The 27,400-nt window shown below is 37.6% G+C and overlaps 1 protein-coding gene across 9 annotated transcripts in view; it reads right to left on the bottom strand.

Annotated features, from left to right (window-relative positions):
- TRAF3 (TNF receptor associated factor 3) overlaps window positions 1-27,400 on the bottom strand; it is a 74,108-nt gene that overhangs the window by 24,531 nt on the left and 22,177 nt on the right. For 5 of the 9 annotated variants that reach the window (XM_049828410.1, XM_049828411.1, XM_049828413.1 and 2 more), the window contains 4 exons: window positions 10,324-10,580; window positions 7,236-7,287; window positions 4,863-4,967; window positions 3,805-3,972 (listed from right to left, as the gene is read on the bottom strand). In XM_049828410.1, the coding sequence (XP_049684367.1) occupies window positions 3,805-3,972; window positions 4,863-4,967; window positions 7,236-7,287; window positions 10,324-10,565 (567 nt within the window). In that variant the 5' untranslated portion in view covers window positions 10,566-10,580. Of the gene's footprint in view, window positions 1-3,804; window positions 3,973-4,862; window positions 4,968-7,235; window positions 7,288-10,323; window positions 10,581-25,462; window positions 25,577-26,450; window positions 26,675-27,400 lie in introns of those variants that run through there. The other 4 variants (XM_049828408.1, XM_049828416.1, XM_049828417.1 and 1 more) reach the window with 2 other exon arrangements.

The following is a 27,400-nucleotide window of genomic DNA, read 5'->3' as shown; positions in this document are numbered from 1 at the left end:
AGGAAGAACAAATAGCATGTCCTTTTTGCCCAGTAATGACATCTATTTTTTGAAACAAAACCAAGACTTAAAGGAGAGCCAAGCTCTGAGATGTGAAAGGCCTTAGTTCAGAACTCTATCATAAATCTGCAAATATTTGAAAATGTAGACCTCGTCACTTTTAAAAACAGATCATCAGGTATGCTGCTCTGAAGCAAGTCTATCCTGCCATCCTTCTTATTCGTGCTCGTTCACTTGGTGTAGCACATGTAAACAGTCACAGCAACAGAAAGCAAGGAAGCCTAAGTTGCTCCTTAGCCAGAGAGCTGGGACAGCCTCCCAAAATGAGGAGGTAGCTTCAGTCCCTCCCCACCAGGGCACAGCTACCCAACCAGGAGCAATGCTAACAGACTGAGAACACCTCTGTCAGGGTGACTGGTACTCTTCTGGTAAGCAATGGCCCATAGGACCGTTTCTGCTCAGACTCAAGAACTGGACCTGGGCGCCCCTCATTCTGAACACATATATCATCATGTTGAAGAGAGACATCAACGCTACCGCGCAGCTTTAGGGGCCTACTGCCCTACAAACTTCTTTAATGGTTTACCAACTACAAAACTAGAAAATGAATACTCCCTTCTAACATCCATTCCCTAATTTTAATTCCCTTACTCTCTCCTCTAACTTACCCAAACTATCTGGCAAAGGCTATGGCACTGACTCTTGGTTCATGGTAAAAAGGCAACATGCAACTTCTTCTCAGCCCTCTCTCCAGTTCTCCTCCTCACTCTGCCTCCCAGGGCCCCCCCACTGAAACCAAGGAGAGCCTTCCCAATGATTTCAGGGTATACCAGAGTAATCCCACTCCAGTGGCAGAACCCTCTTCGTACTGACCACCTAAATTCACAGTCGAGCACACGAAATCAAAAGCCAACTGCAGCATAAAACATGGGTGACACCACATGCAGGGCACCTGGCACAGACGAGGGGAAGGCAGGATATTAACACGGCTCCCCAGAGAGGCCAGTGCCACATTACGAACGTGCCTGGTCCAGAGCAGCGACAAGGGAGCAAGATGACAACGTCTTGCGTCTTCCCCAGTGGCTGTCCCAGTCAGCTCCGTTGTGTTTCAGAGTACTGAGCAGAGTCCAGATTGCCTCGGCAGGGCCTGCCTGGGACAGCCTTTTTGTGGCCAGAGAAAGCCTACACACTTAGTGATGCTCTCCTGCCAGATCAGTATCATACTACTACTGCCCAAGTATCAATTTCATAGGAGAAGCACTTCCAAGTAGCTTTGTGGATTATCCACAGAAAAATATAACAACTCAGACACATTTCAGGCTACTAATTTCTGTTCTAACAATGCACCATCTTTATCTGCCAGAAGTTATAGAACAAAGGTACCTTTGTGACACCCCCCCCCCCCCACTTTTTAGATGGTTTAAACAAAAGAAAAGAAATTAAGAAGTTAACTCACCTAGTGACAGTGCAGGCAAGACAAATGCAATCTAAAAAAATGTGTACTAACACTGTTAACTAAAGAGTCTGCCTCCAACAACGGGGATTTCCTACCCCACAGGTCATGGGATTCTATGAAGACATGAACCATATGTACTCCGGTAAAATTATTTTTGTTTCCATTTGCATACCTTTTTTCTCGGTATGCTCCCTTTTTCTCCATTTTCAGTTCAAGTCACTGAGGCCTGCGCTTCAGTCATTATTACATTAGAGAAAATTTTAGGCTACAGAAGCTGGAGATTAACTCAGGCTCTAGGTGACAAAACTCAAATGAAAAGTCAAAAGGAGCCTTTCATTCAAATGTACAGTCTCATTAAGTGTCTCATTCTCATTACCAAAGTACAACAAGGTAACATTTTATCAGGCCACAAGAAAAAAAAACACAACATCTGCATTTCTATAATCACTGAACATTTAAAAAATCTAGGCAAAAAAAAAAAGCAACCAATTGCTAATCTTCTAATCGCAGAGCTTTCTGCACCCTTAAAGCAGCATGGAAGCAAAACTGTACTGGAACATATAAGCCAATGTAACATGAGAACATGTAACACTGCTTGGAAACATTCTGATTTACAAATGTAGATTTGTTTAGAACTTTTAAGGGCAGGTGAATAGTGGTACCAACTTATATACAATCAGAATAGTAACATCTCAACATAAAACTGCATTTTAACAAACCTCTTAGGCTCTCTGGATAAGCCAATTCTATTACCTCTTAAAGCAACTCTTAATTCCACCATTTAAGATTTTGGAGAACAATTACTTTATTTACAAATACTCTTTTCTGTACTTCAGAGTAATACACCACTCTTGTTTCCAATGTGAATGTCTAAAATTGGTTTCGCTGTGAATTAAAAATCTGATAGACTAAAACTTGTCTCAGCTTCTGAGTATCTTGAAAGCTACTGCTAGTTCAAAGATTTCATAAATGTTAAATCCATCACTATCTCATAAAAGAGAAAGCTTTTAAACTAAAACAGAGTTCTATATTCCTCAAAACTTACAGATGATTTCAGACTCTCAAAAATTTAACTACATTGCTCCTATAAAAAGAAACTGCCTATAAGGAACCTGTGAGCATGTTACTTAGATATGGAAATAGGGTTTATACAAGACAACATATTTAATACTCACTGATTTTGTCTGTTAAGACACTACACATCTTTTACTGTCACTCTTTGCCTCACATCAATTCCTTACCTAAAGAAAATTCTGGGAGAACAGCATCCATAATCCAACTAAATACAGTTCCACTTCTGTATCAGAATGTGCCAGAATAAACACAGTGTAAACTTAATTTTCTCTGTGTATTTTCATGTCTCAGCCACCTTATGCTTGGTAATGCACAATTATTAAAATACCAGCCCTTGCAAGTATACACTCAAATAATTAGAAGCCCAATCTAAATCAGAACTCGGTGAGATTCTACCTACGCCTTTTTGTAACACCACCTCTGAGCAAAGAATGCTTCTCGTCATTGTGAGATTTCACCTAACAATACGAGAACACGAATGAAAATTGAATTCTCACCACTCTTACTGTACTAAGAAAGTCCGAAATCTGAGACTGTCCAAACTATGGAAACTATGTAAACAGAGTTTTTTTAAAAAAATGTCAAAATTACAGCAAGAGAGATTCAGCATAATACAGTTCAATGCAAAATAATGCTAACACAGTCAAGTTACAATTCTGTGTGTAAAGTTAAGTATGACTTTCTCAACCTCTGCTCTATACTTCTAATTCACAACATGCTGCTTATCCAATAACCTACTTGTATGCCAGGAACAGCAGTAACTCTGCTTAGGCCTGCCATGTATCATTCCTGGCTATGCCAAGACACAGTTTGCTTTTACACTATTTCCTCCTCTCCTCTCATAACAGATCACACAGTACTGAAGAAGGATTATACAGAAAGATGCTACTTCTCCAGTCAATTGCTATGCTTATGCTCTTCGTGCACAACATTTAATTGTTATCATGGCAGTTGCATTTATCATATCAATTTAAGCAAAACAAAAAAGCATAGCAAAAATTACTTTAAGTATCAGTATTATGCAGTGGATCTGAATTTTTTTTTAAATGCAGTATCTGAACATCAGAAAAAAGAAAATGTTTCCTAGTCAATGCAGTGACTGGTGTTTTTGCAGAAAAAAAGTGTTTTGAAAGTCAGCCTATTTTCTCTTTTGACTAACTAATTCTGGCTGAGAGGCCAAGGCTCTACCGGCAGCTAGAGAGAAGCACAAGAAGAGTTATTATTTCACACTAATGTACAGAAAGTTGTTCTATATACACAAGAAAATACTGCACCTGCAACATAATCATTGGAACTTGGCTTTTACAGTATTTACAGGTTGTCTCCCGGTATTTACAGGTCTTCTCCACGTGGTCTGGCAAATCTTTTCTCAGTATTTTTTCTTTGCAATCAGCACGAGGACACGAGAGCTCTTCAAACTGACAATCAGTTTTCAAATGCATCTGAAAGATAAAAAAAAAAAGTCAAGCCAACTAAATTTTGTGCATGTCTTCTATACTTTGAAGACATCCCACGTTAAGTAACTTCAGAACCAAAGTAAGCAAAGTTATTTTGTGCACTGTATTGTGCAAGAGCAAACACTAACAAATCTACTCAGGAATACATTTCTGACTTTACACTCCCTTTACCTAGACAGCAGATTTCACTGTATTATAGATGCACGTGAGCTACTTTTATACTAAAAGCATTCTAACACAGTGCAAAATTCCACACAGGCTATTTAAACAAAAGGTAAGCATTCTTTTCCAAGGTGTATTATTCCACATAAACACAGATGCTGCTTTAAATTAAGTACCTTAGCTTGCTCACTCAAAGCCAGTACCTATACATCTCACTACAAACTGCTGGGTTAGCCATACCTTACAACTGTTACATTATTGGATTACTGCTATGTTATACCTTCACAAAACAAAGCTATAGGTTATTTTGTACAAGTCTGGAGAAGCCAAAGATTTAACTCCATGCATAAACCACCACTTATATGAGAGGAGGAAGACTGGTAAATAAAAACACACCAAAACGGAATTCAAATTTCTCACATTGGTAAAGTACACATTAAGATTTTTCCCTATTTTAATTCACCCTTGTCATTTGCTTCATGCATTTATATTTCTGAGCTTTATTGTCACACAATTGCATGATTTGTTACTACAATTCCTTATAGCTCATCAAAAAGCTGAGTTTCAAAACAGTTTAACTCTAATCTGATTTTTAAATGTCAGAATAACCCCTAGTGTGAACAAGTCAAGAAATGGACTGGGGCTTTAATTTGTGAGACTTCTTCTCATTCTTTAACTCAAAAGGAAGCTTATGAGTATGCTAGATTACTTACCAGTAATTGACCCAAAGACAGCTGTTCTTTACAGCCCTTGTTTTCATTTCTGCAGTATATTTGAAGGCCAAGTAGTTCTCTCCTGCAACAATTATCTTTAAATACCTGAAAAATAAAAAAAATCACTTCATTTTAGAAATTTAAAACCTGTCAAGAATACGCAAGTTCAAATAAAGTAGAAGCCATGCAGTTTGGCTACAGCAGTGTCATTTAATTCTAGCTTTATGTGCCAGAAATAAAACCCTACCATTCAGTTTTTCTTGAATGTGCGCATCACTGAGATTCCTCCACTGTGAAGCAGCCCAGTGAGAAAGACTATTTGGACAGACGCTCTACTATTGTTTCACATTTACTATAAATACAACAAAGGGAAAGGTACAAGAAAGGACTAAATTTTTTGCTACTTGCTTGCCAGGCTTGATAGGCCTGCATAAGCTAGAATTCTCTACATCGTTTGGAAAGCTGATGCATTAAGCACAATACCATAAAGACAAAAAAAGAGCCAAAGCACAATGGTTCAGAGAGGAAGGATTTCATGGAAGACAGTCCCACAATGACTAGACTGGTTAGTTGGAACACCTCCTTGCACTTCAGTGGTAACACATTATTAAAGACATTTTCTAAGATCTTAGACTGGAGGAGGTTTATTATTTCACAGATAAGCAGACTTTAACTATCGCTCCATATTAATGTTTATAAGCACTTTTTGTCTATAATAGAACTGCAAAAAATTAGAAATACACAGCTTGGGGTTTGGACTTTCCACCTTTTGTGGGTGATACCCCATAAAAGATAAAGAGACAACACAACCGCACTCTCAAGAAGCCCCATTGCTAAGGGCAGGAACTGGAGATAAGGACTGAAGACCATTACTAATATTTCGAAGACGAAAACAAAGAGCTAAAAACTTCTTGTTATTTTGCAGCTGCTTTCATGACCATTAAGAAACACCAAAGAAGCAAACCCAACTACTCTGACAAATGGAGTTCTGCTATACTGCATGCACTGGAGGATTAGTGTAATTACAGAACGATTCTGCATGCTAACGTTTAACAACAACAGAGAATTATGATCAGATCTGTCCACAGTGACTATGAATCTATCTCCAGTATCAGTGAAGAAGGAAAGACTGCAACCATTCTCATCCAGTCTCATCTGGCACAGGTCACTGATGCATATGTGAAGATCAACAAATCTCATTTGAATAATCAATTGCCACTACTGTAGTATTTTTTCCTAAGTAATTCACAGGGTTACTAGGTACAGTTTTGCTGACTGAAGTTAAGGTAAGACGACAATTTTTAAACAGTTTTTCCAAGACCGTCTAATAGCTCTTCAGTGATTTTGGACATCAGCATTTTAAGGGGAGAGAGAATTTTCCAGTTTCATGAAAATCACTGACTTACACAGTTAGTCTAACGTGTATTTAATATACATGGCCCTTCTTGTCCTCCTCCTGTTTTAGAGATATTGGAAGTGTCATAATAAATGTACATATTTATGTATATTGGGAGCCAGAAAGTTAGCGTTAAAAAGAAAAATAAAGTAGGCGTCATGATTATTGGTCTGAGCTCCTGGAGAGACCGTCCATGTCAAAACTGAATTACGCTGAGCACTGTTTAGAGAACTATTTTGAGTTAAGATGAGGAGAGATTCATGTACCCACTAACCTTTTCTTGAAAATGGTTACTGTAACCAGTATTCATTTAGGCAGGAAAGACTACTAACACAAAGAATTTACTAAACACTTTAGAAAAATCTAATGTAAAAACTGCATAAACCATGTACTAAGTAAAAAAAGAATTTTCTCCACCCTCAATCTTTCAAAGGCAATACAAAGTTTTGCTGTGAAAAACAGTGAAGAGAGTATCAGTGAAATATCTGTAGAAGAATCATCTGATTCTATCAGCTACTGTAACTCCACACTGTTCTGGTTCCAGTGTGGTTCACAGAACATCACACTGTAAAAACAGATTAGTGAAACAGTAGACAATGGTCTGGAGCTAAATCAGGAGTAAGATTTGCCTAGATCTGTCACATCTCTGCATCTACAGGAGATGCAGTACTTCTTATCACCCTCCTGGTTGATGGGAGGACAATTGCAATGTGTTGCTGCAGCTCCCAACTATAAAAACAAGATGTGACACCTGGCTGGACCATTAGGGATGAAGCTGACCTGCTGTTTTCTATCATGTGGTTAACAGTAAAAGTGAGCTGTCCTCCCATATAAAATACAAGGTTTAGGTCTTATAACAAAATTATCTTCCTCACGTAGCTTGTTAGACTTATGAAATAATTACCACAAAGCAATAGCACATCTTATGTACACCACACAATTCAATACTCTTGAATAAAAAATAACTTTAACAATACCTTATCTTTTACTATGCTTTCTTGACACGCTGTACATTTTGGACTAGAAGAACTGGAGAGAAAAGAAAACAGAAAAACTAGTTTAACTCATCTGAAAAATTTCCATTTATTAGGCACTTTACTTAGTTACAATTATTGAATATATTTTAAAATCATTAGAAGTGGATATAGTTCGTTATAATGAGATAACACAATGTTATTTCAAAAAATTTGAACACCGAGTTTTCGTTGGACAGTAATCTGGCATTGCTGAGGAAATAAGACCACCACAATGCCTCCACACAACTGTGCAGTCGTTTTCTTCAAGGTGGCAAAATTCATTCCTTATTTTACAGTCTGCACCTGATCCACAATTTTTGTCACTTCTCAATCTAGCTGTGCAAACAGGCAAAATATTTTCTCTTCAATTATCCAGTCCTTTTTCAAACAACACCTAATTAAACTTCACTTCCTCCAACAGTCAATTATATATCCTTTTAGGGTAAAAAAGTTATTTATGTCCATCTCCTTCAAGTCTGTTCTGGTTTTAGTAACTGTTACAGATCCCTGCTCCCTCCTTTATCTGAACTATTGCCCTGTAGCTGTTTTGGTAATCTAATTACCAAACTTGTGATCTCTTAGACAACAGGCAGGTTGAGGAACAGAGCAGTCCGTGAACAGAAACTGAACTGGAGTGTGGGAAATCTTGGTTCCTACAGCTGTTTCTGGCTCTGACCTGCTAGGTGTCATAGTGTAAATCCCTTCGTTCCTTTTTAGCTCCTTTTCCCTATGTAAAATGGGGATAGTCATATTGATCTCCCTTGTAAAGCACCAAGATCTATGGATGAAAAGCACTAGGTAAAAGCCAGGTAAATTCTTTTGTAAAGCAACTCACTGACAGGCTGTAAGTTGTGGCTGCTAGGAGCTGTGCAAATCAATGTGAAATGCTGAATAAGTTTGATTATGTTATATAATCAGTATGCTTATTTCAAATCATCTCACTGGCTTCTGCTTCTTCAACTGACCATACATGTCCCATCATATTTCTGAGCATCTGAACTACCTTGCAGCTTCAATATCTGTAATATTTTTGTTAAGTAAAAAAAAAAAAAAAAAAAAAAGAGGAAACTAATCTACTTGAGGGCATATAGTGTTTAATACAATGTCATGCTTTCCTTGCTCTTACTGAATTCACTCAAGCATCCCACCTGCTCTTCTAAACTACTGCTGCATACTGAGCAGACATCTTTACTGCATTATCTACACTGACTCCCAATTCTTTGTCCTCAAATAACACTGGAACAGAAGCTGCTAACATATAATCAGTGTGTGTGTATGCAGCAGCATATCAACACTGAATGAAAATTTTTTGTGCCAAATGCACAAACAACATAAACTTCTTTTGCTTCCAGTTTTATGGCACTTTTTATTTCTCAAAAAAAGGAGCTGTAAATTTAATTTTAATAAAGGATCTGTTTGCAACAAGCACTTAAATATAGTGAAATAACTCAAATGAAAGAGCAGTGTGGTAGATGGTCTTACCCATGTGTCCTTTTCAATAACACACTAGTTGGAAAGTCAAGAAAGTAAAATTACACATGTTCTAGCTGCACTGTAATAAGCACATGTGCATGTCTCACAGCAGGGAAGGAAAATTGCCCAGATTCCAGCAATGCCAGAATTGTTACTGCTTAGATTGTTAAGGATCTGCTCTGTCCATCTGCACGCATCAAGCATGGCAGGTGTTTGCTTTTCTGCAGTCACTGTTATTAACCATGTAATACTCTTCCAAAAACATATATTCAGAAAGAAATAACTGCATTTCTTAAATGAAAACTACGCCTCACCCGAAAATGTGTATTGAAAAAAAAGTTGGCAGGGCTTTTTTGTTGTTTTAAATTAGACATGCTGTAGCACAAAACCTACAGGAGTGGATTAGTGAGCTATGGACTCTTGTATTTGCCCAGTACAGAGGTTACTCTTCATCATGAGACAGAGTAATGTAATATCCTCCAATTTCTTTTGCCATGCTGCATGTAGTCTTGATTTATATACATCTGAGATTACAGTATTTCCAAGGGAAATATAAGCTAATACCTAGAGTCAGGATGGTCACAAAAAGTAAACGTGAGATCACCAAGGCCTTCTAAAGTCAAATCCTCTCTCTTAGTAGTCCAGTGTGCAACATTCAGCGAGCTCAATGTCTTCTATACCTCTGCTTTCCCAGTAGCAAATGGAAGTATTGACTGCTTATTTACCCTAGGAGGTTAAAGCTTGCAGAATGGTCTCCAAACATTAGACCAAGTTTTGAAATCACACTGCTGAATACAATCAGTAGCAATGCATCAAAGTTGAGAGGCAAAGAAATATACTTCTAGTGATGCACAGATACTTGTTAAAAGCTAGATACTCCTTGAATGATCACACTTTTATTCTTACCTAGACTAGGAAAGGTTGAATCTCTCAGCATTCATTTTACACCTATAACATTCACTTAACCACCACTTTGCACTCTGGCCCAAACATCTCAGTAAGAGAAGCCAGCCTTCCTGACCCTCCTGGAATCCACAAAACATACAAGCCCCAGGACATACAGCTAGAATGGTTATGGGAAAAGGAAGCTCCACAAGCAGTTACATTTATTCAAGGGTCCCACCACTCAACTGTAAGGCTGGGTCCACAGCTAACTTAGGCACCATCACCCCAAGGAGCCTCTGCAGGCTCCCTTCCTCACATAACCACAATTCACTAAGAGCATTCTACGCTAAACCAGCCATGTTACCAGTCATGTGAAATAGCTACTCAGCCTAGGCTCTACAGGCAATGAAATTCTTACCTAACGCACATCACTACGTGGGATTAAACCACTTTAACAACCATTCCAACAATATTGATGGAAAGCTTAGTTGTCTCATCCTGACCCAGAGTAGAACACAAATGTTTGCACCAGCATATGGATAACAAATAATCAAGCAAGCAACAAGTGGAAGGCTGCTTCAAGCCAGGGCATTAGCTTAATGTATTCCTAAAACTACAATGGTGTTCATGCTATTTTCAGCGGTTCACAAGACAAAGTTATTAACATGTTCTGTCACAACAAAAAACATACCTTAGCAAGGCATTCATGCAGGTCTCACAAAATCTGTGTCCACATTCAGTCTGTTTAGGATTGCATAAGATGAGGTGACATTTTTCACATTTATACTTATCTTCCACAGCATTTACAAATTTCTCTTTGTAGCCACCTTGCTCTGGAACATAAATTGATGCTGAAGGACTGCGATCAGGATTGGCCCTTTGTTGCACCATTTCCACAGATAAAGGGGGTTCTGTCTTCTTACTGGTGTCCATGCTCTAAGATAGTTTCTGTGAAGCAAAAATGAGAAAACTTCTGAGAAATGAAGACCTCTTTTTCCATTGAAATAAAACAAACACAGCATCTCTGAGAGACTATGTAAAACCAAAAAGCACTAAGAACAAATATGTGTCCACACATCATAATGCATACATAACTGCCTAAGTATATTAAGCATAGCAAACCCATAAAATATTCTCTATTTTTCAATGGCTCTAGAAGGTCAAGAATTAAAACCTATTCCTGAAAGCAACGTGTTAGTTAATTATTGGCATTGCTCTAGGAACAAAAAAGAACAGAGCTTGCACTCTTCCATGTCTTTCTCTCTCTCTCTTTAAAGCAGAGGAAGCAGCAAGGGCTGTGGTGGTGAAGGTGCACTGGTCCAGTACCGTGCATGCTACTACGAAAAGCACACAACCACTATACAGGGTATCTGGAGTCTATGCGCCTTCACTGCCAACTCTTCCTATCTATCCCATGCAATAGCAAAGTATAAGACATGTTGCTTTAAGTCTGTTTTAGAACAACACAACAGGTTTTTACTTTTTAAACACTTTCCAACCTTTTCATTGTACATCCCCACATGAAGGGAACAGGTGATACAAGTCTAACTGACAGAGGAGAAAGGCCTGTATAACATGGCCACTTGATTAATTCACCAGGACTAAGCACAACTGACGGGCAGATGAAAAAATAATTAATGCAGCTGAAGACTGAATTACAGTACCTATTATCTTGGACTATGATTCTTCTAGGTCAGCATGCAAAGCATTAGCAGAGCAACAGAGGAAAAATACCCTGGGTTAAATTTTAAAACCCATTTTCAATGATTTCCTTGCTTATCTTCTAGTCAAAAAAGTGTTAAGTGGTCTTAAAAAACCTCAGCACATGAAGGAGAAAGCACCGTTGGAGGATCCAACACCTATTTACATAAGAGAAATGCCTGGCTATTTACAAGAGAAAGGCATACTCCAATTCTCCCTCCATGTTAACTGACACTTGAAATACGAACCTATTCCACTGCTCTACAGTTGCCTCGAGCGCTATAATTCAACTTTAAGGAGCAGAATGAAGAAATGAGGCCCACTTCATTTCTCAATTATAAAAGTATGTCCACCAATACCACAAAGGGAGTCAAATGTCTCACATCCCAAACACGCAAACCTTCTTGTGCACGGTTTTTGTCATCTCTTATCTTTCCTCGCTAAGCCCAAAACAAGTACTTGTAATTGAACGTATTTTCTTGTAAATCATTTCTGCATCTATAGTTTTGGTATGGAATTCTCCATGGAGACTAAACAGCCAAGGAAATTTCTTTCATTTCTGATGCCAACTGTTATTTCTAGAAACAAAAGACAAAATCATTGCATCTCATCACTGATACCATTCCATGTCTTCACCAACATCAGCCGAGCAAGGATAGAGGTGCTGAATGACAAATCCACACTTCATTGCCCCCCTGCCCCAGGGGGACAACATCTCTGTATCTCCATCAAACACAGAGAGAGCGCAAGAAAACCATCCTCATAACTCGGTAGATCCGATGTTTGGGTCTTATTCAAAACCAGAAAAACAAACAAACAAAAAACCCAAACAAATGTTACCACCACCACCACCTCCCCCTCCTCCAAAAACAAACAAACAAACAAAAAACCACAAAGAAACAAAACAGTTTCTACAGCATAATCTGAATTAATATCTGCCTGTTCCTTGCCTACTCTTCAAAGACTGCAGAGTCTAATGCCTTGGCAGAACAGTATCTGAAAAAAACAGAAAAATCAGTGCTGAATTGTAAGTAACTTGCAGTTCTCATTAATGAGGAAATTCAGGTTATTTCAGACCAGGGAAGTAAGCAAAGCCTGAACTGGAGTTTCAGCAGCAACCATTAAAAAAAACCAAACAAAAAGCCAGATAATGATGATACTGAAGAGGCAAGTCAAGAGACTATAACCAGTATACAAGAAATGAGATGTGATGCTGAGAGACAAGGAGGTTAAGAGAAGTGACATGAGTGAGAAAGGAAAGCAGTTGATGAAAGTAGTCTAGCTTTAGAGATTGTCCAAGACATGACAGCCATTGCTGAACATCTGTGACTGGGCAGAGGGGAACCCAGTCATGAGCTTAGGACTTGGCACTTTATTGCAGTTGTAAAAGAAAAGGAGATTAGCAAGAGAGGGGAAAAAAAAAAGTGCAACTCCATAAGCTAAGTTTCACCCATCTGGATGGTATCTACGGATTTGCTTCTTGTGCACAACTGTGGGAAGAGCTTCATTTGGAGCTGGCAGTTCAGGAATCTGTAAAGGTTTTCAGTTCTCTGATTTATAATTTGTAGGTAGATACTGATGCCTCTTTTCCCACTGCAACTGCTTTTTTTTTTTTTTAATCATATTCAAGACCTCTACCATTCTGTCAACTCTTGGAAGTCAAAAGCCAACTTCAAGAATGTTGACTGGTAAGAACAAGACAGGGAATGCGATTTTTCTTAAAATGCCAGAATAAAACAAGGCATGGCCTGATTCTGACCCACAGAAGAAATTCAGAAAAAGAGGCAGTAAAAGAGATGCTGACAGGAGAATTGGCAAGTCAAGAAAGCACCAAGTTCCTGAACTTGTAAGTCATACAACAAAACTATTGAACATCTGTTTCCCCATTAAGTTTCTTCCAAACAAAAAGAAGCTAAAGATGATTAGAGATGTGAAGTCTTCCAATAGCATGATTTCTTCAGGGAAACTATTCAGTTTATTAATCACAATGAGGCAGGCAGGGGTAAGAAGAATAATATTCAAGATTTAACTGAGAAAGAGTACTGAATGCCCAATGAGCAGCAGGTGAGAGTTTCATAGAGATATGAAACTCCTCTGGGGCTGGACTGTCAGCTGGCAAGAAAGATTTCATACCAAAATAAGTTGCACAGGGCTCCACAGGACTCCACTTTTGGAAGTGACATATTGGATACCTCGTCACAGAAAACAACCAGAAAGCACACTGATAAATAAAATTTACTATGCAATATGCCTAAGATTTGTGTGCCTCAGCTTATATATTTCTGTTTTATGAAGAAGTATGTCAGACCAGAAAAGCTAAACAAGCGCAGCAGCAGTGGCCTGCTTGGTGAGGAATTCTCTTCCACAATACTCTGACCTGCCAGCATTATCTTATGCAGCAAAACTAGGAAGCCATTCATGAAGTACTGCAATAAAATACAATAGAGAACTGAGCTTAAAAGAACACCAAGAGAACTCCTTACTACAACGAAAGAGCTGCATTTAACGAGGGAGTGGGGAGACGTGATGTCTATCAAACTGCACACATAAATCTGCATGCACAGAGCTATGTCCTCATGCATGTGAGCTGCATGCTGTTACACCTGTGTATGAGATCAGTGGTGAACACAAGTGCAGATAATACAAACATTTCAGCTGCCACCCTTTTGCAAACAACTTTCTACTATGGTTTACATACCACTACAGGGTGTCATCTGCAATGTCTTCTTTTCCTTTTCAGGAACCTTTAACAGCAGGACTCAGATTATACCCCCATAATCATGTTTCAAACTGCCAACAAGAAGCAATTTTGAAGTCACACCTCAGTAAGATACCATGCACTTACAGCAGCGAAGATAACATACCTCCAGAAAGCAGGGAGAAGAATCTGGCTAGAACATTCAAGATCATCTAGTTCTGGTAGGGGCCTCCGATTCCTAAAGGCATGGCAAGCTGCCATCAAGTCAAAGACTCTGGTGCCTGTTCAGCAAGCTAAATCTTAACTCTTAATTCACCACTAGCTATTTCTTGGTCCAATTTCTAATCCCTGGGAAAAATCATCACAATAAAAGAATATGACTTTTAGATGTCTTAAAACTGTTAAATCTTGGACAATCACACCTTTCAGGCCAGATAAGTACATAAAAAGAGGCACAGTCACCAAGGTCAGTTTTGTCCACTGTTGATTACATTCCTTCAGCCACCTCTCCTGCAGCCAACATGTGCTTATATTCACACTTCTGCAGAGTAACAGAAGCAGAGATTGTTCTGGTCATCAGATGGGCGACACTACTCGCTCCAGTCTGTCAGGTCTCACTGTGCTGCATTTTTGTCACTACTCTTGTTCAATATAAATGCTACTCAAGTATCTGAGGCTAGACCCCAGTTAATATTTCAGGCTGTATATACTGTAATAAAGGTTAGACAATTTGTTGTTACTTAACTCATACTAACATTAGTACAGAGCATTAGAAACTGGAAACAAAAGTGAACCTACTGACAAAGATGTTCCAAGAATTAGAAAGCACAGGAGTTCCTGAACAAAAAGCATTTTTCTCTTTCCTTGTTTAAGCAAGGATGCTGTTCTCACCAGAGAGAGGGCAAACATCCTAGAAATCTGCATTAATGTTCTGTATTATACCACATATATTTTTTATTTGCTTTTTGGGAATAAAACCAATTTGCAACATAGAAATACAATAAAGCTTCTATAAAAATTCAAAATAAATTTGCATCTAAAAAAACAGGAAAAATATTAACTCTTATGTAATCTAAAACACCCCCCAAAAAATTGATGGCAAAAGGGACCACAGGATTTGGCAGCTGGCAAGCTCTGACTGAAGACAGTTTTCAACATATTGACAATACAAAGCAAATAAGCTTTTGCCAAAGTTTTAAAATTCAAAAAGGTCAAGAAGTTATTTGAAATAAATGCTTTTGTGACACTACCAGAGAAGAGGACAACAGAAGACACAATCTAATTTGATTATTACTTAGGACAGAAAAGCTTTTCAATCAAATTACAATTTGCACTAAGAACAGAAGTTACCCAAACAGAACAACATTCCATGCACAGTATCTAAATTAAGTTCTGAAAAAGAAATCTGAAGTTGCAAGAGGGAGCTAAAGATCACAGCAGAAAAGGGACCAATGAGATGATTCAATCTTTCCTCTTCAAAAAACAGTTTATATATATTCTTATCTTACAAGCATAAAAACACACAAACTTCAGGGCCTCATTCTAACTAGGTAATTTTTTTGGTAGTGTGGGGTATGTTTTTTTCGTCTAGCTTTTAATGAGATAGGGCTTGTGATTGTGCTGTCTCTCCTCCCAGCCTCTCAAAAACACTTGGGAACCAACTGGACAGATAGGTTTCATGAAAATGAGCAGCTATGTGGGGAACAGAAAGAGAAACCTAATGTAGTGTCTCACTGAGCAAGAGGCTGTCAAAGTACAATCTTGGTCATCACCACCTGTGATCTATCAGTTGACAAGTCAGTACACAATTACATCCAAGCCAGCCAAGACCACCTGCTCCCTCTTGTCCAGGCAAACTTCATGGTCTTAGTCTCCTCCAATATAATAATGGCAGGGTCTTCCCCCCCCCCCCCCTTTTTTTTTTGAGGAAGGGGGAGTAGGGGTTAAAAAAAGGGATGTAGAGCACAGATTACTAGGAAACTAGACTTCATCAGTTTCACTCTTCACAGAATTTTCTTCTGTGCTTTATAGGATAGCACCAAATAACCAAGTACCTGGGGTGGTATTTCTAGCTCTTCAGTCTTCCCAGCCCATATGCTTTCTATCACCAAGAATTATTGCTTCAAGTTATCACACAGAAATCTTTATCTTAAAATTAAATTATTAAAACAACCTTAACTTTTCCTTTGTCTTACATTTCAGCATTTTATAGCTTCTAATAAATTCCTAGCACAAATGTACTGAAAAGAACGTACATCTTTCTTTCAGTATCTTTTAGACAAATCTTCTGACTCTGTTCTGCTTCTATTTCCAAGCATGACTACAATATGCAACATATACTGTTGTACCTCGATGACTCGTTAAAACAATAATGCAAACTGAAAGCAGTACATTGGTGACAACATATTATTAATTTACTCAACGCACACATGTCAAAAAAAAAATTAAAGCTGAGCAGGGAGGCTGCCATGGGAACCTTGACTGTAGAGCTCTTAAGCATGAAGGTGTCTTACTGCAGAGAGCCATCCTCACAGCATCCAGCCACCCCTCAGCCTGGCATTCTGGTAAAAGCCCCACTGTTAAGTCTGGACAAGTGCACAGAAGAACAACTGCTAAATAAAATGCAAATAGCTTGAATCACTCCACAAAAATACCTAGGCAGTGACTGAAGCAGCACTGGAGCGGCAGGTTTGAAAGCAAAGGACCATCCATCGATTTTGCCGTGTGTGAGATCAGAAGTCTTGGCACTTTCACTCCTCTTGTTTGTACAGGGAAACTACTGATATTTTTTTTCCTCCATGTACTTGTCATGCTTGAAGCACTATTCACTATTTCTATACAGCATATATAGGATCAGCTAACCAGTGCTGAGGTATTTCCAGCATATGCTTTAAGAGAAAATTCTGAGGGAGTTATGGGAAGATGAGGAAGGGTTGCTGGTCACCAACACTAGATACAACTTTACACAGTGAAAGAGACGAGACCATTCCTTATCTTCTTTTATGCAAAACATTCAAATACTAAGTCCAATTCCTGTATGAAAATAAAAGCAGCATCGATATTTAAAGCTTATTTTTCCTTGTGTTAAAATAAACTGGATATTTTAACTACTTTAAACTTTGCCCTATACCTCCATAAGCATCCACCTTCCTTGCATAAACTAACATAAACCAACTGTGAAGAAGACCGTGAGATCATATACATAATAGAACAGATGAGATCAACAGGAAAAATCACTACTTGGATATAAGCAAGTAGGACAGAAGCACTTGAAAACACACAGAAGACACTGAGTATTCTCCACACAAGAAGCTTCTGCCATTTGCAAGCTCTTCACAGCCACTTTTTAGTGCAGTATCCCAGGGACGCTGAGGTTGGAAGGCACTTCTGGAGGTCATTTAGCCCAACCTCCTGTTCAGAGCAAGGCCAACTTCAAAGTTAGATCAGGTTGTCCAAAGCTGAGTTTTCAAAAACTCCAAGAATGAAGATACCGCAACCTCTCCCAGTGCTTAACACTCCTCTGTGAGGAGTTTTTATTATAGCAATTATGGCGTGATATTCTTATGTAGAAAAAAGGCCTGTTCCAATGCACAAACCGCTATGTTCTCAAGCAACTAAACCAGATCTCACCATAATCTTTAAGGGCTCTATTCTGTAAAAATTATTGAACAAATAGCAAAACTATTTTTCACTTGGATGGTACAGACTAGTCCTTCTTTTCCTATCTGAACTAGAAAATCAGAAGTATAACCAAAAATGTTATCTGATATTCTTGCAAAAGAACAATCATGCACGTCACTTGAATCGCAACCATTGTGCATTTCCCACGTTCTAGTTTGCAAGATGACTGAATAGCAGAAAATTAACCATAAGCTAAGTTTTACATTGCTTTATTCTTTTAACTTTTTAACACTTTCCTTGGCTCTATTTCTTTCAACGAGTCTACACATTCATGTGAAGTGTCTTACAGGATTAAACAGAACAACATCCCAGTACAGGGAACTCAATTTAGCAAGCCTGCTAGACTATGCTTTCATGAAAACAGTTCTAATGTAGACTCCCTCCTGCTCAGTGTAACAAATTCGATTCTAAATAGAAAAGGAAGCATTGGATAGATGTGTAAAGTAATTACATCAGCATTAAGAGATAAGAATGGGAATATCTATAAATAATAATGTAGTATTAATATAGTTTTGGAGTATCCAAGAGCCCAGGGGCTGACACTTTTAGTAACTACCTAATAATATGTTGAATAGAATTCACATTCAGTCTAACACATACTGCACTGATGGGAGAAAAAAAAACCAAAACAAAACAAAAAACCCAACCAAACAAATTAACTTTAAAAGGGATTAAATTTTAACTATTAAAAAAAGAGCAGAAAAGTAATTCAGTGCCATTTAGGAAAGCTGATTTTTATGTGATGCTATGTTCAACTATTACTCTTTTGAAAGTTAACAGCATTCTTTTGAATCATGACATATGGGCTGGCAAAACCGCTTCAAGATTCAGCCTGAGGCAGTAGTAAAAACAAAGTGTTTGTATTTTGACTTACACTTGCTATCTACAGCTTTCAATAATTACTTCTTAATCTCAGCGGGCTACCAAAATACAGTATAAAGTCATTTGAAGTGCAAGAAACCAAAAGCCTCTTTTAGAAATCAAAAGACCTCTTAAGCTTTGAAAGCCTGGGTCACAAGACAACAGATAAGAGACATGCTGTCCAAGCTCACCCTTCTGCATTTTGAATTCCAGTTTTGGTTCTTGTCTATGGGTGCAGGAGAGAGAAGAGAAAATATACAAGGTTATTGCATTTCACCTATGAAGTTAACCCCCAGTTGGGATCCATATTTCTATACAAGGATTTTAGTAGAAGCATTTAAAGAATAGGAAAGATCAAAAGACAGTCAGATGATCACAGGACAAAGTGTACTTTAATCTCTTCCACTGCTGTTCAGGGGAAGTCCATGATTGAGATAGATATGCCAGTCCCATGTGGAGGAAGTGGATCAACACTGTGTATTTTTTTGTAACTTCTGGCTCTGTTTACAAAGGAAAAGTTCGATCTACCACAAAATAAATATATTCAGATCAAATATTCTGGGAAATGCCATGATAATCATATTTCAAGTTAAAGGTAGCTTCCTTTTATAAAATTATTTTATATATGCTTTGAAGAGAGAACTAGCAAAACCAGTTTCTATTTGCATTCTGAATACTCTGTTTTTATGGAAAGCTATTTCCATCAGTCCGGATTTCCTCTACTTCTCATTTTACACCAAGCCTAACGCTTCTTTTACTTTTATTGCACGGCATAGAAGTCATTGGTTCACAAGTTACAAGTGGTAATGTCAAATCACATACACCCAAAAAGAGAAGTCATTCACTATGTTTCCCACTTATGCTTGCTGTGACTGGGAAACAGTAAATTTGAACTACCCATGACACATCCTAACAAGGATCAACAAGGGCTAAGGCAGATAGCATGTCCCAATCATTTAGGCCAAAATATACAGTCCTAGAAAAAGATGTCTCACCCCCTAGTGACCTAAAAAAGTCCCCTTTTCTTGAAGGCATAACTTGGGTTGAAAAATCTGCTGCACGATTTATCAGAAACAACTTGCTTTTAAATTATATCAACTTAATACACCAAAATCTCTTCATCTCTGAAATCACCAAGTAGGAACAAAAAAATCTTGCTGTCTTAAAAGTTACTGTCAGCCTTTTTTTTTCCCTTTTCTTTTTTTAAACCTAGACCTATCAACGGATGTTATTCTTTTCCACTCTCTTAATCAAAGAGATATTCGTTTCCAATCTATTGAAATTTCAGAAGTCCAGCAAAATAGCAACAGATACTCTTCAAATCACAGTCTGTCTATCTATCTACTCTGCTAACTGGCCAAGTGCATGAAGAATACTTTCTATATTGCCAATTTCTGGCAGAGTGCATCTGTGTTGACTCTTAATGAATCCAGCCTTGAAATCTAAGCAGAGCTACTACCTGTCTTAAAATTCTTCACCTCATCTTCCGCATGCATAAGAAGAAAGTATGTGAAGGCAAAGGTGTCCATGAAAAGCAAAATAAAAAAAAGAAAAAAACCAAAGCACTTCAAGAGGTTTATGATAAATAATTACAGGAAAACTGCCTTCTCAAGAATCCCCAAAATATTAGTTAATCTACTTTCAAAATGCAGCTCATCTTTAACAAAATAATCCTCCCAAGAAATTCTGAACACAGCAGAGAATAGAGTAAGCTGATAAATGACACAGAATGCAACTTCAAGTATGGCTCTGCACTTTTTGAATTAATGTTGTAACGAAGTACTGTGGAACTAGAAATAGCTACCCCAGGAAACTAAGATCACAATATCTCACTTCCACAAGAAATTCTTTCCACCCTAACCAAAATAAGTTTTCTCAGCCTACATCCAATGCTCAAAAAAAAAAAAAAAAAATCATCCATCTATCCTGTCTCCTATGGAAACTCACCACATAAAACATTTCCTGCTCTTCCATTTTATCCAGTCAACCACTGCATACTATAAACATAGATAAGAAAGAATTACTTTTTCACACTGCCCTATATACTAACCAAATTCTAGAAACTAATAACAGCAAGCAACATCATCAGAATATTTTATTTAACATTAAACTGCCTGGACAATATTCATTCATGCACAGATTCCAACCTCTCACTAATCTTAAGTGAATTTTTCCACCATTCTAGATGATGTCTTCAGCTTTGTCTAAAATCATTGCTTCTTATTCAGGAAGAAAAAGGAAAAAAGGGCATAAGGGCAACTCTCTCATCATTTGTATTTTATTATTTATCAGAACATGAGGGAAGATGAAGACATTGTCCACTTGTTTAATGAAGTGAAAGCAGGTTTAACTTCAGTGATTTCAGTGCTCACACTGTACACTTCACTGCTTATATTGTACTTTCTATGACTAACATCTTGAAGTTCAGGAAAAGTGACGGGGGGGCACATTGTTGTTAAGATTTTTCTATTAGAGGAAAAAAACCTATTGAAACACATTTGTAAATGGAATCTGGAAGAAAAAAAAAAACAACACAGAAAAAAATAATTTAAAAAAAACCAAACCACCACAACATGTGTGCTAGTATTTCTAGTTACAGTAAAGTGCATTCTAGTTTTCACATCTCTAGTAAAAATGTATTACTGAAGCTGAACTTTCAGAAGGAAAAAACAAGGTCTGGAAAAAGACATAGACCCTTAATTCAGACTTGTCAGAATCAGAACTTCACATTCACTTGCTATCTACAGTATTTTTTACCTTTACAAAAGGTTTTCATGGAAGCAACTGGGGTTTTTGTAACTGAAGATTTAAATTCTCAAAACATGTTTCCCAGCAGTGTAAGAAAGGAAGGAACTTGTTGCTTCCTCTTGTAGTAAACGTAGGCTTTGGGAATACAATATTGAAGGCCAAGTCTATATAAGACACAAATTCCTTCTGATGTATAATGGTATTTGTTTTTCCAGCTGCAAAGTCCCATTAAAAGATTCTTTTACCTGGAACTTGCATGCAACTGCCTAGTTTCTCTCTCTGATTGTGATTACTTTCCCATACATCAAACTATTTTATTATTTTGCCTTGCCAACCTTAAGTCTTGTATTTGCTGCCTGCAGGTTTTTATCAACTGTTATTCTGGAGGTTTTGGATCAATAGACATTGTTGACATCTTGAAAACAAGCCACCTCTACAGCACCAGTTCAGACAGCATATTACTATGGACAAAAAACCCCACAATCCTTTGAATGTTTCTCTCTTGCACTGGATTTTGTGAATTAACAAAAATCGATGAGGATGTTGTCCGTCTACAATATACTTAATGTGAAGATTGTAAGAGTACTTTACAAATTTTTCTGACCAAATTTCATATCACTACCCAAAAGCAAGTGTTTATCACTGTTACACAGCCAAAAAAAAGTTTAACACAGGAGACAACAACCTTTCAAAGAAATTTCTGGTAGAATTGTACAGCACTGCTGCTGCTGAAGAGACATGTTAAAAATTGGTGCTTTCCACACCATCCACAATGCCTCAGAAAGATTTCTGAGATTTGGAATATGAAGATGCCAGTTTTAGTTGAAAATTCTTTTTGCATGCTTAAAGCCAGAGGGCTCCTCTAGTTAATATTAATGAAATTGTGTTCACCTCTACCAAATAAATACTAAATAGAGCAATTTTGTTTAATGTATTAATGGCAATCTTCCATTTAAACATGCATTATTTTTGAAAATTCAAACCTGAAAGCCTCCAGGTGTTGCACTAGAAACTAAATGAGAATCCTCAGAGATTCCTTGGAGAATTTATGCTGATAAAGACTATCTGCTTGCATTATAAAGATCCATGTAGGCACAGTCTAGCTATGCAGAATGCACAGAATAACTTCCAATTGGAGCAAATGCCAGATTTAAAAGGATGCAGAGGACAGTCACTGTAAGAGCAAGCAGCTTAAGTCCTAAGATTAGAGTTTAAAGGACAGAGAATGCTGATTCCCCACTTTTTGCAAATAACTTGTATGTAGGCAATGAAGCTTCCAATATTACAGCAGTGGTTTGGAATTTTTTTCCACCAATTCTACTGAGTGCTACATGGTTTTAAGACTTTACCATTTTGTTTCCCCCTAAACTGTAAAATAAGTACTATATTGCTTACCCTTTATAGCATCCCTGGCCTGAAGTGTTTTACATCAGTAGAAAGTACTATTTTTAGACTCTTCTTCTAGTGAGGTTTGTCACCAGTCTAAGTCCTCCTAGAAGTCTGGATAAGAAGAAATTACCTGCCTGCCTTTCTTAGTCTCATAAGAGATTTTTTTTCATAATATTTTCCAACTAAACTGCAGCCCAATGCTTTATGATCTATATGAAACAATTTCAGGATCTGAAAACACTACGTATAATATTATAGACAAACAGCTAGAGAGGTCAAGGTACCCTCATCTCTATATATATGGAGAACTACCACCTTAACATTATAAATGCTTTTGTGAAGAATCCTTTCTTCTAACTGCTTCACATTGTTCTGGAAGCTCTTGTAGTGCTGCCTTTAGAAGATCCCCCAAAAAGTGTAAAATTGAATCCAATTAAGAACATTTATAAATGTGCTTCCTACAATATAGCATAAAGTCCAAAAATACATGAAAAATGCCGTAATATGCATGCATGAAGCCCAGGCACAATCCAGTTCTGGGATTCTTTTCCATAATTAAACAGCCTCTACAACACACTAGTGGATAGGCTCATAGCCTACAGCACAGACATCATGTCATAATTTCATTCAAGCCTAGGAATATTTGCTTTCAGTAGACATAGTTGAAAGTTTTCTAGCAACATACAACAGTTGGAGGAAAAAGGGAAAATAAAAAAAAGGAAGCTCCAAAGCACGTTAAGCATGATCCCTGCTTCCTCTATACCTCTGCTAACCCTATAAGCAATTATTTTGAGGCCAAGAGCAAAAAATTCCTGCTGTTATCTCAGATTAGTGAGTTCTGTAGGTTAATCACACAGTATCAAAAATCAGTTTTTCCTTGCTTCTTTTGGTTTTTTAATCTTCCACTTTTCAAGAGAGTTACTCAGAGGAAAAAAAAAGAATTATTAAACTAGGTATATGTAAACTCACACTGTATTTTTTTGCCTTTATATAGTTTTAGTAATTTATTCTCCCAGGTATTGATTGCACCAGAGTTTTACTAATCACACCTATCACCAGCATAGCTGTCAGCAAATAAGTATAAGTGAAGGTTATCCCATTTTGGAACAAGGACATATTTTGTTATCAATCCAAACAGCTTCTGTGTCTTGCTGAAGTAGTGCACTCATTAGTGCACTTACAGAGGATAGAGCACCAACAACAGCTGTAATTAAGGCAAATCCACAGTATCTTAAATTCAGCTGAATGAGGACAATCCCAATTTTCTCTCTCTTCCCACATGAAAATTTTAAGTCTTTAATGGTATGTCATCACCCCTTTTTTTTTTTTTTAAATCATGTCCAGACACATTTTTTTTAAAAAAGTGGCCTAAACGAATATTATATGCAAGTAAGAGCTCATCTCTATTAATACAAATTTCTTGTACTCATATACTATCCTTTATAAAGCCCCCTTTTTTCTCTCATCTGCTGAGTTTTGACCAGTAGTTTCAATCAAGCCTACCAGTACCGCATTCAAATTTTACCTTGAAGCACAACATAAAAGTCAACACCACAGATTTTTGCAATATATATTACTGGCATCTATCTTTCATCATAGCAGCAGTGCAATGCAAACCAATCATTGCACATGGAAATTCAGACCAAAGTCTGAATGCTCATCCTCACAAAAAGTTGTAATACATTTTCAATGTAAGGAGGAAATATAATGTGTGTCACTAGATACTGAATTAAAAACAAAGCAAAAAGGAGATTTCCAGTAAAATTCAAGATGACAGGTAGGTAAAAAAAAAAATATTCCACGAGTCCTAACCACCTACTTCAAAGTAGTAAAAAGACTGTTCAGGTAAAATGTTCTCCTCTATACAAATACCCATGCTTTAGTAGAAAAAATAAATAAATCATGAACTACTACATAAATGTAATAGCGATTTGTCTCCTAACCATTAGCTAGCAAGCCCATGGAGTTTGGATTGAGTACAGCCCAGTTTAGCCATGCACTCAAACAAAAGGCAAAAGAAGCCTATGAAAGAAAGTACATCAAATCTATAATTCCAAATAAATATTTCTCCTTCAAAGTTTATCCAAGGCTCTCAGAATTTTCATGCTTGACAAATGCGAGATTTTTCCCAGCAGCCAAAAAAAGTTATATTAAAAACAAAAGCATCAAGGAAGATTTTTACTGTATCACATCCACACAAAGCAGTGGCAGTGTCACCAAAGAATTTGACATAGATGTGAATACAGCTTCAAGCAACCACAAGTCAAGTTACAAGCACTAGAAGATTAAAGGTGAGTCTCCAAACTAGTAGTAATGATTATGTATTTTCTTACAATCTACTCTTCAGAAGAGGTTCATCTTAAGAACAGGTTACAAGACCCTTTTCCATTTAAATACCTCATCAGTATCACAGCTGCTGTCAGAATGGCATGAACGTTGAAACCCTTGATAGTTCTTGTCTTCTTCCCAGCCAGCCTTTGCTCTTACTCACTGCCTCTTCTAACCTCTTCACTAGCTATCTGCTACCAGGTAAACTCTCTATCAGTCTGGAAATTATATACTCCTTCTCACATAACAGTTCTCCTTGACAGACAACTGAAGAGACTACAATATTAAAAGGTGAATTGTTAGTTTAAAAAAAGCTCTTGATTTCCAAAGTTTGTGCAACAGTTTTCTTGATCAAATCTGTACACTTCTTTTCTTCACACACTAACACCTCTCCCTTCCCCCAAATTTGGAAGACTTTGCTTACTTTTCCTTTGTTTTATTTGAATCTCATTTGATCTGCAGGTTGATGATAAAGGAGGATAGGCTTTCTCAATGCTCTGTTAGAGTTCTCTTTACTCTTGCCAATAAGGGGAGCTTTGCTATAGTCTGCCCGGTTTCTTTTCTTTGCCCTAAAGAAAGAAAAGTTTAAGTTATGTTACCTTCATTGAAAAACCCTGTAACAGGCTTCTCAGCATTTGTAAAGTTAGTCTAATGAAACTGAGGAAGTATCAAATTAATTTTTAATAATAACGTAAAGAACATTACAGGTAACATACCAACATGTGATTTTTTTCAACCACTGTTTTCCTCTCCTCCACTATTATTGTTCACAAAGGACTCTCAACAAAACAACATTACCAAAGGACATGCACAAAGTAAAAATCACAGCTAATTTTTCCTGCCTTCACACACTCAAACTTCTCCACCCAGACACATTACATGTCATTACAGACTATACAAAATCTTTCAAGCAGTGCCATTTTCTTGGTAACAGTCTGTTAAATTCCATTTGGAAACATCAGCCCAATTCTGGGAAAGTAACTAATTGTTCTACAGAGCGTTTCTTGAAAAAAACACCCCATGACAATATTCAAACCAAAAAAGAACCTGATTTGGTTTTAGAAGAAAGCAACCTGATTTGGCCAAGCTTGTTTGATCCTGGAATTTTTACAAGCACAGACAAAAAGGGGAAAGGAGTCTGAAAGCATAATTAATACAAATCTTCATCAATCTCTATCTATATGCATTCCTAAATGTTGATAGTAAAGTTTAAATACAACAATGCTACAACGCCCAGGCCACCAGCAAACTAAATCTTAAGTTGCCACAGTCTCTCTGATAGTTACACTTCAACGACAACATTTTGCAACCACGTTGCAGTAACCTCACCTGACTATAATATATACAGTCAAACCACATTTTTGCAAGAATTTTAGTTTCTCAACTCGTCAGTGAAGTTTGCATCCACCTACCACAGAGTCCAACAGTGCCAGTGAACTCTGACAAATCTGAGCAGCTATTCCGTAGTGCCAGAGCAGCGATGTTCCCAGATGACACTAAGCAGACCACCACCAAGGGCCCACCTCAGCAGCGTGTTCCCAGCTGTCATCCTGCACAGAATGCTGCGAAGATGGATCAGCCTCAGCAGGTACACAGAGCTGGTTATGGAAGTTCAGACAGTCACAGAATTGCATACCTGCCAGTAAATGTGATGCGCTCTCATTCCCATTATTGTGTCTAAAGTGAGTGACTTGGTAACATGAGACCAAGACAACATTTATCTAGTCCTTTTATTTATCTACTTCCACAGCTATAGGTGAGTCTTTTTTGTGGCTTTCTGATTTTTTGATCTTTGTCACATGCTACAATTCACCTTTGGTCCTCAGGGGGTAGAAAGGAAAGGCTACTGCTACTAATAAAGTAACAGCCACGCTACTTTGGACCAGAATCATATTAAGTAATAGGCTCATGAGCAGTTACAGACTCGGGCAAAAGAAACACACTAGCCAAAGAAAGCCCAATCTGGCTCATTCCAGAAACAAAGCAGCTGGAAAAATAGCCCAGCTCTGAGATTTACAGAAAACTAGAGGAATGAACTCTTACATACGAAAAGGAGATCTGCAACTGTACAACACTTTCCCAACCCAAAGAGTATATAAATTGCAAATCACCCATAACTCTTACAGATGTCATGAATGAAGTATGAATTTCTGTACTAAACATTTATATAGTAACTCAGCAAGAAATTTAAGTTCTAAAGCTCTTTCAAGCTCCCATCCTGAGTTTAGACGCTAATTATGACTGCCCTGGTCACTGCCCATTCATATTCTTAGCTATAAAACTAAATTTAGTGCAGAGAGTTTTGTACTTCCAGCCTCTCCTTTCTCTCCCAACACACCAACCAATCCCTTCTGATTCACAG

Source organism: Accipiter gentilis, chromosome 25 (assembly GCF_929443795.1).
Source record: "Accipiter gentilis chromosome 25, bAccGen1.1, whole genome shotgun sequence".
In the NCBI taxonomy this organism is placed as follows: domain Eukaryota; kingdom Metazoa; phylum Chordata; class Aves; order Accipitriformes; family Accipitridae; genus Astur; species Astur gentilis.
The sequence above is the reverse complement of the archived record's forward strand: the minus strand, read 5'-3'. Positions and strand labels throughout refer to the sequence as shown.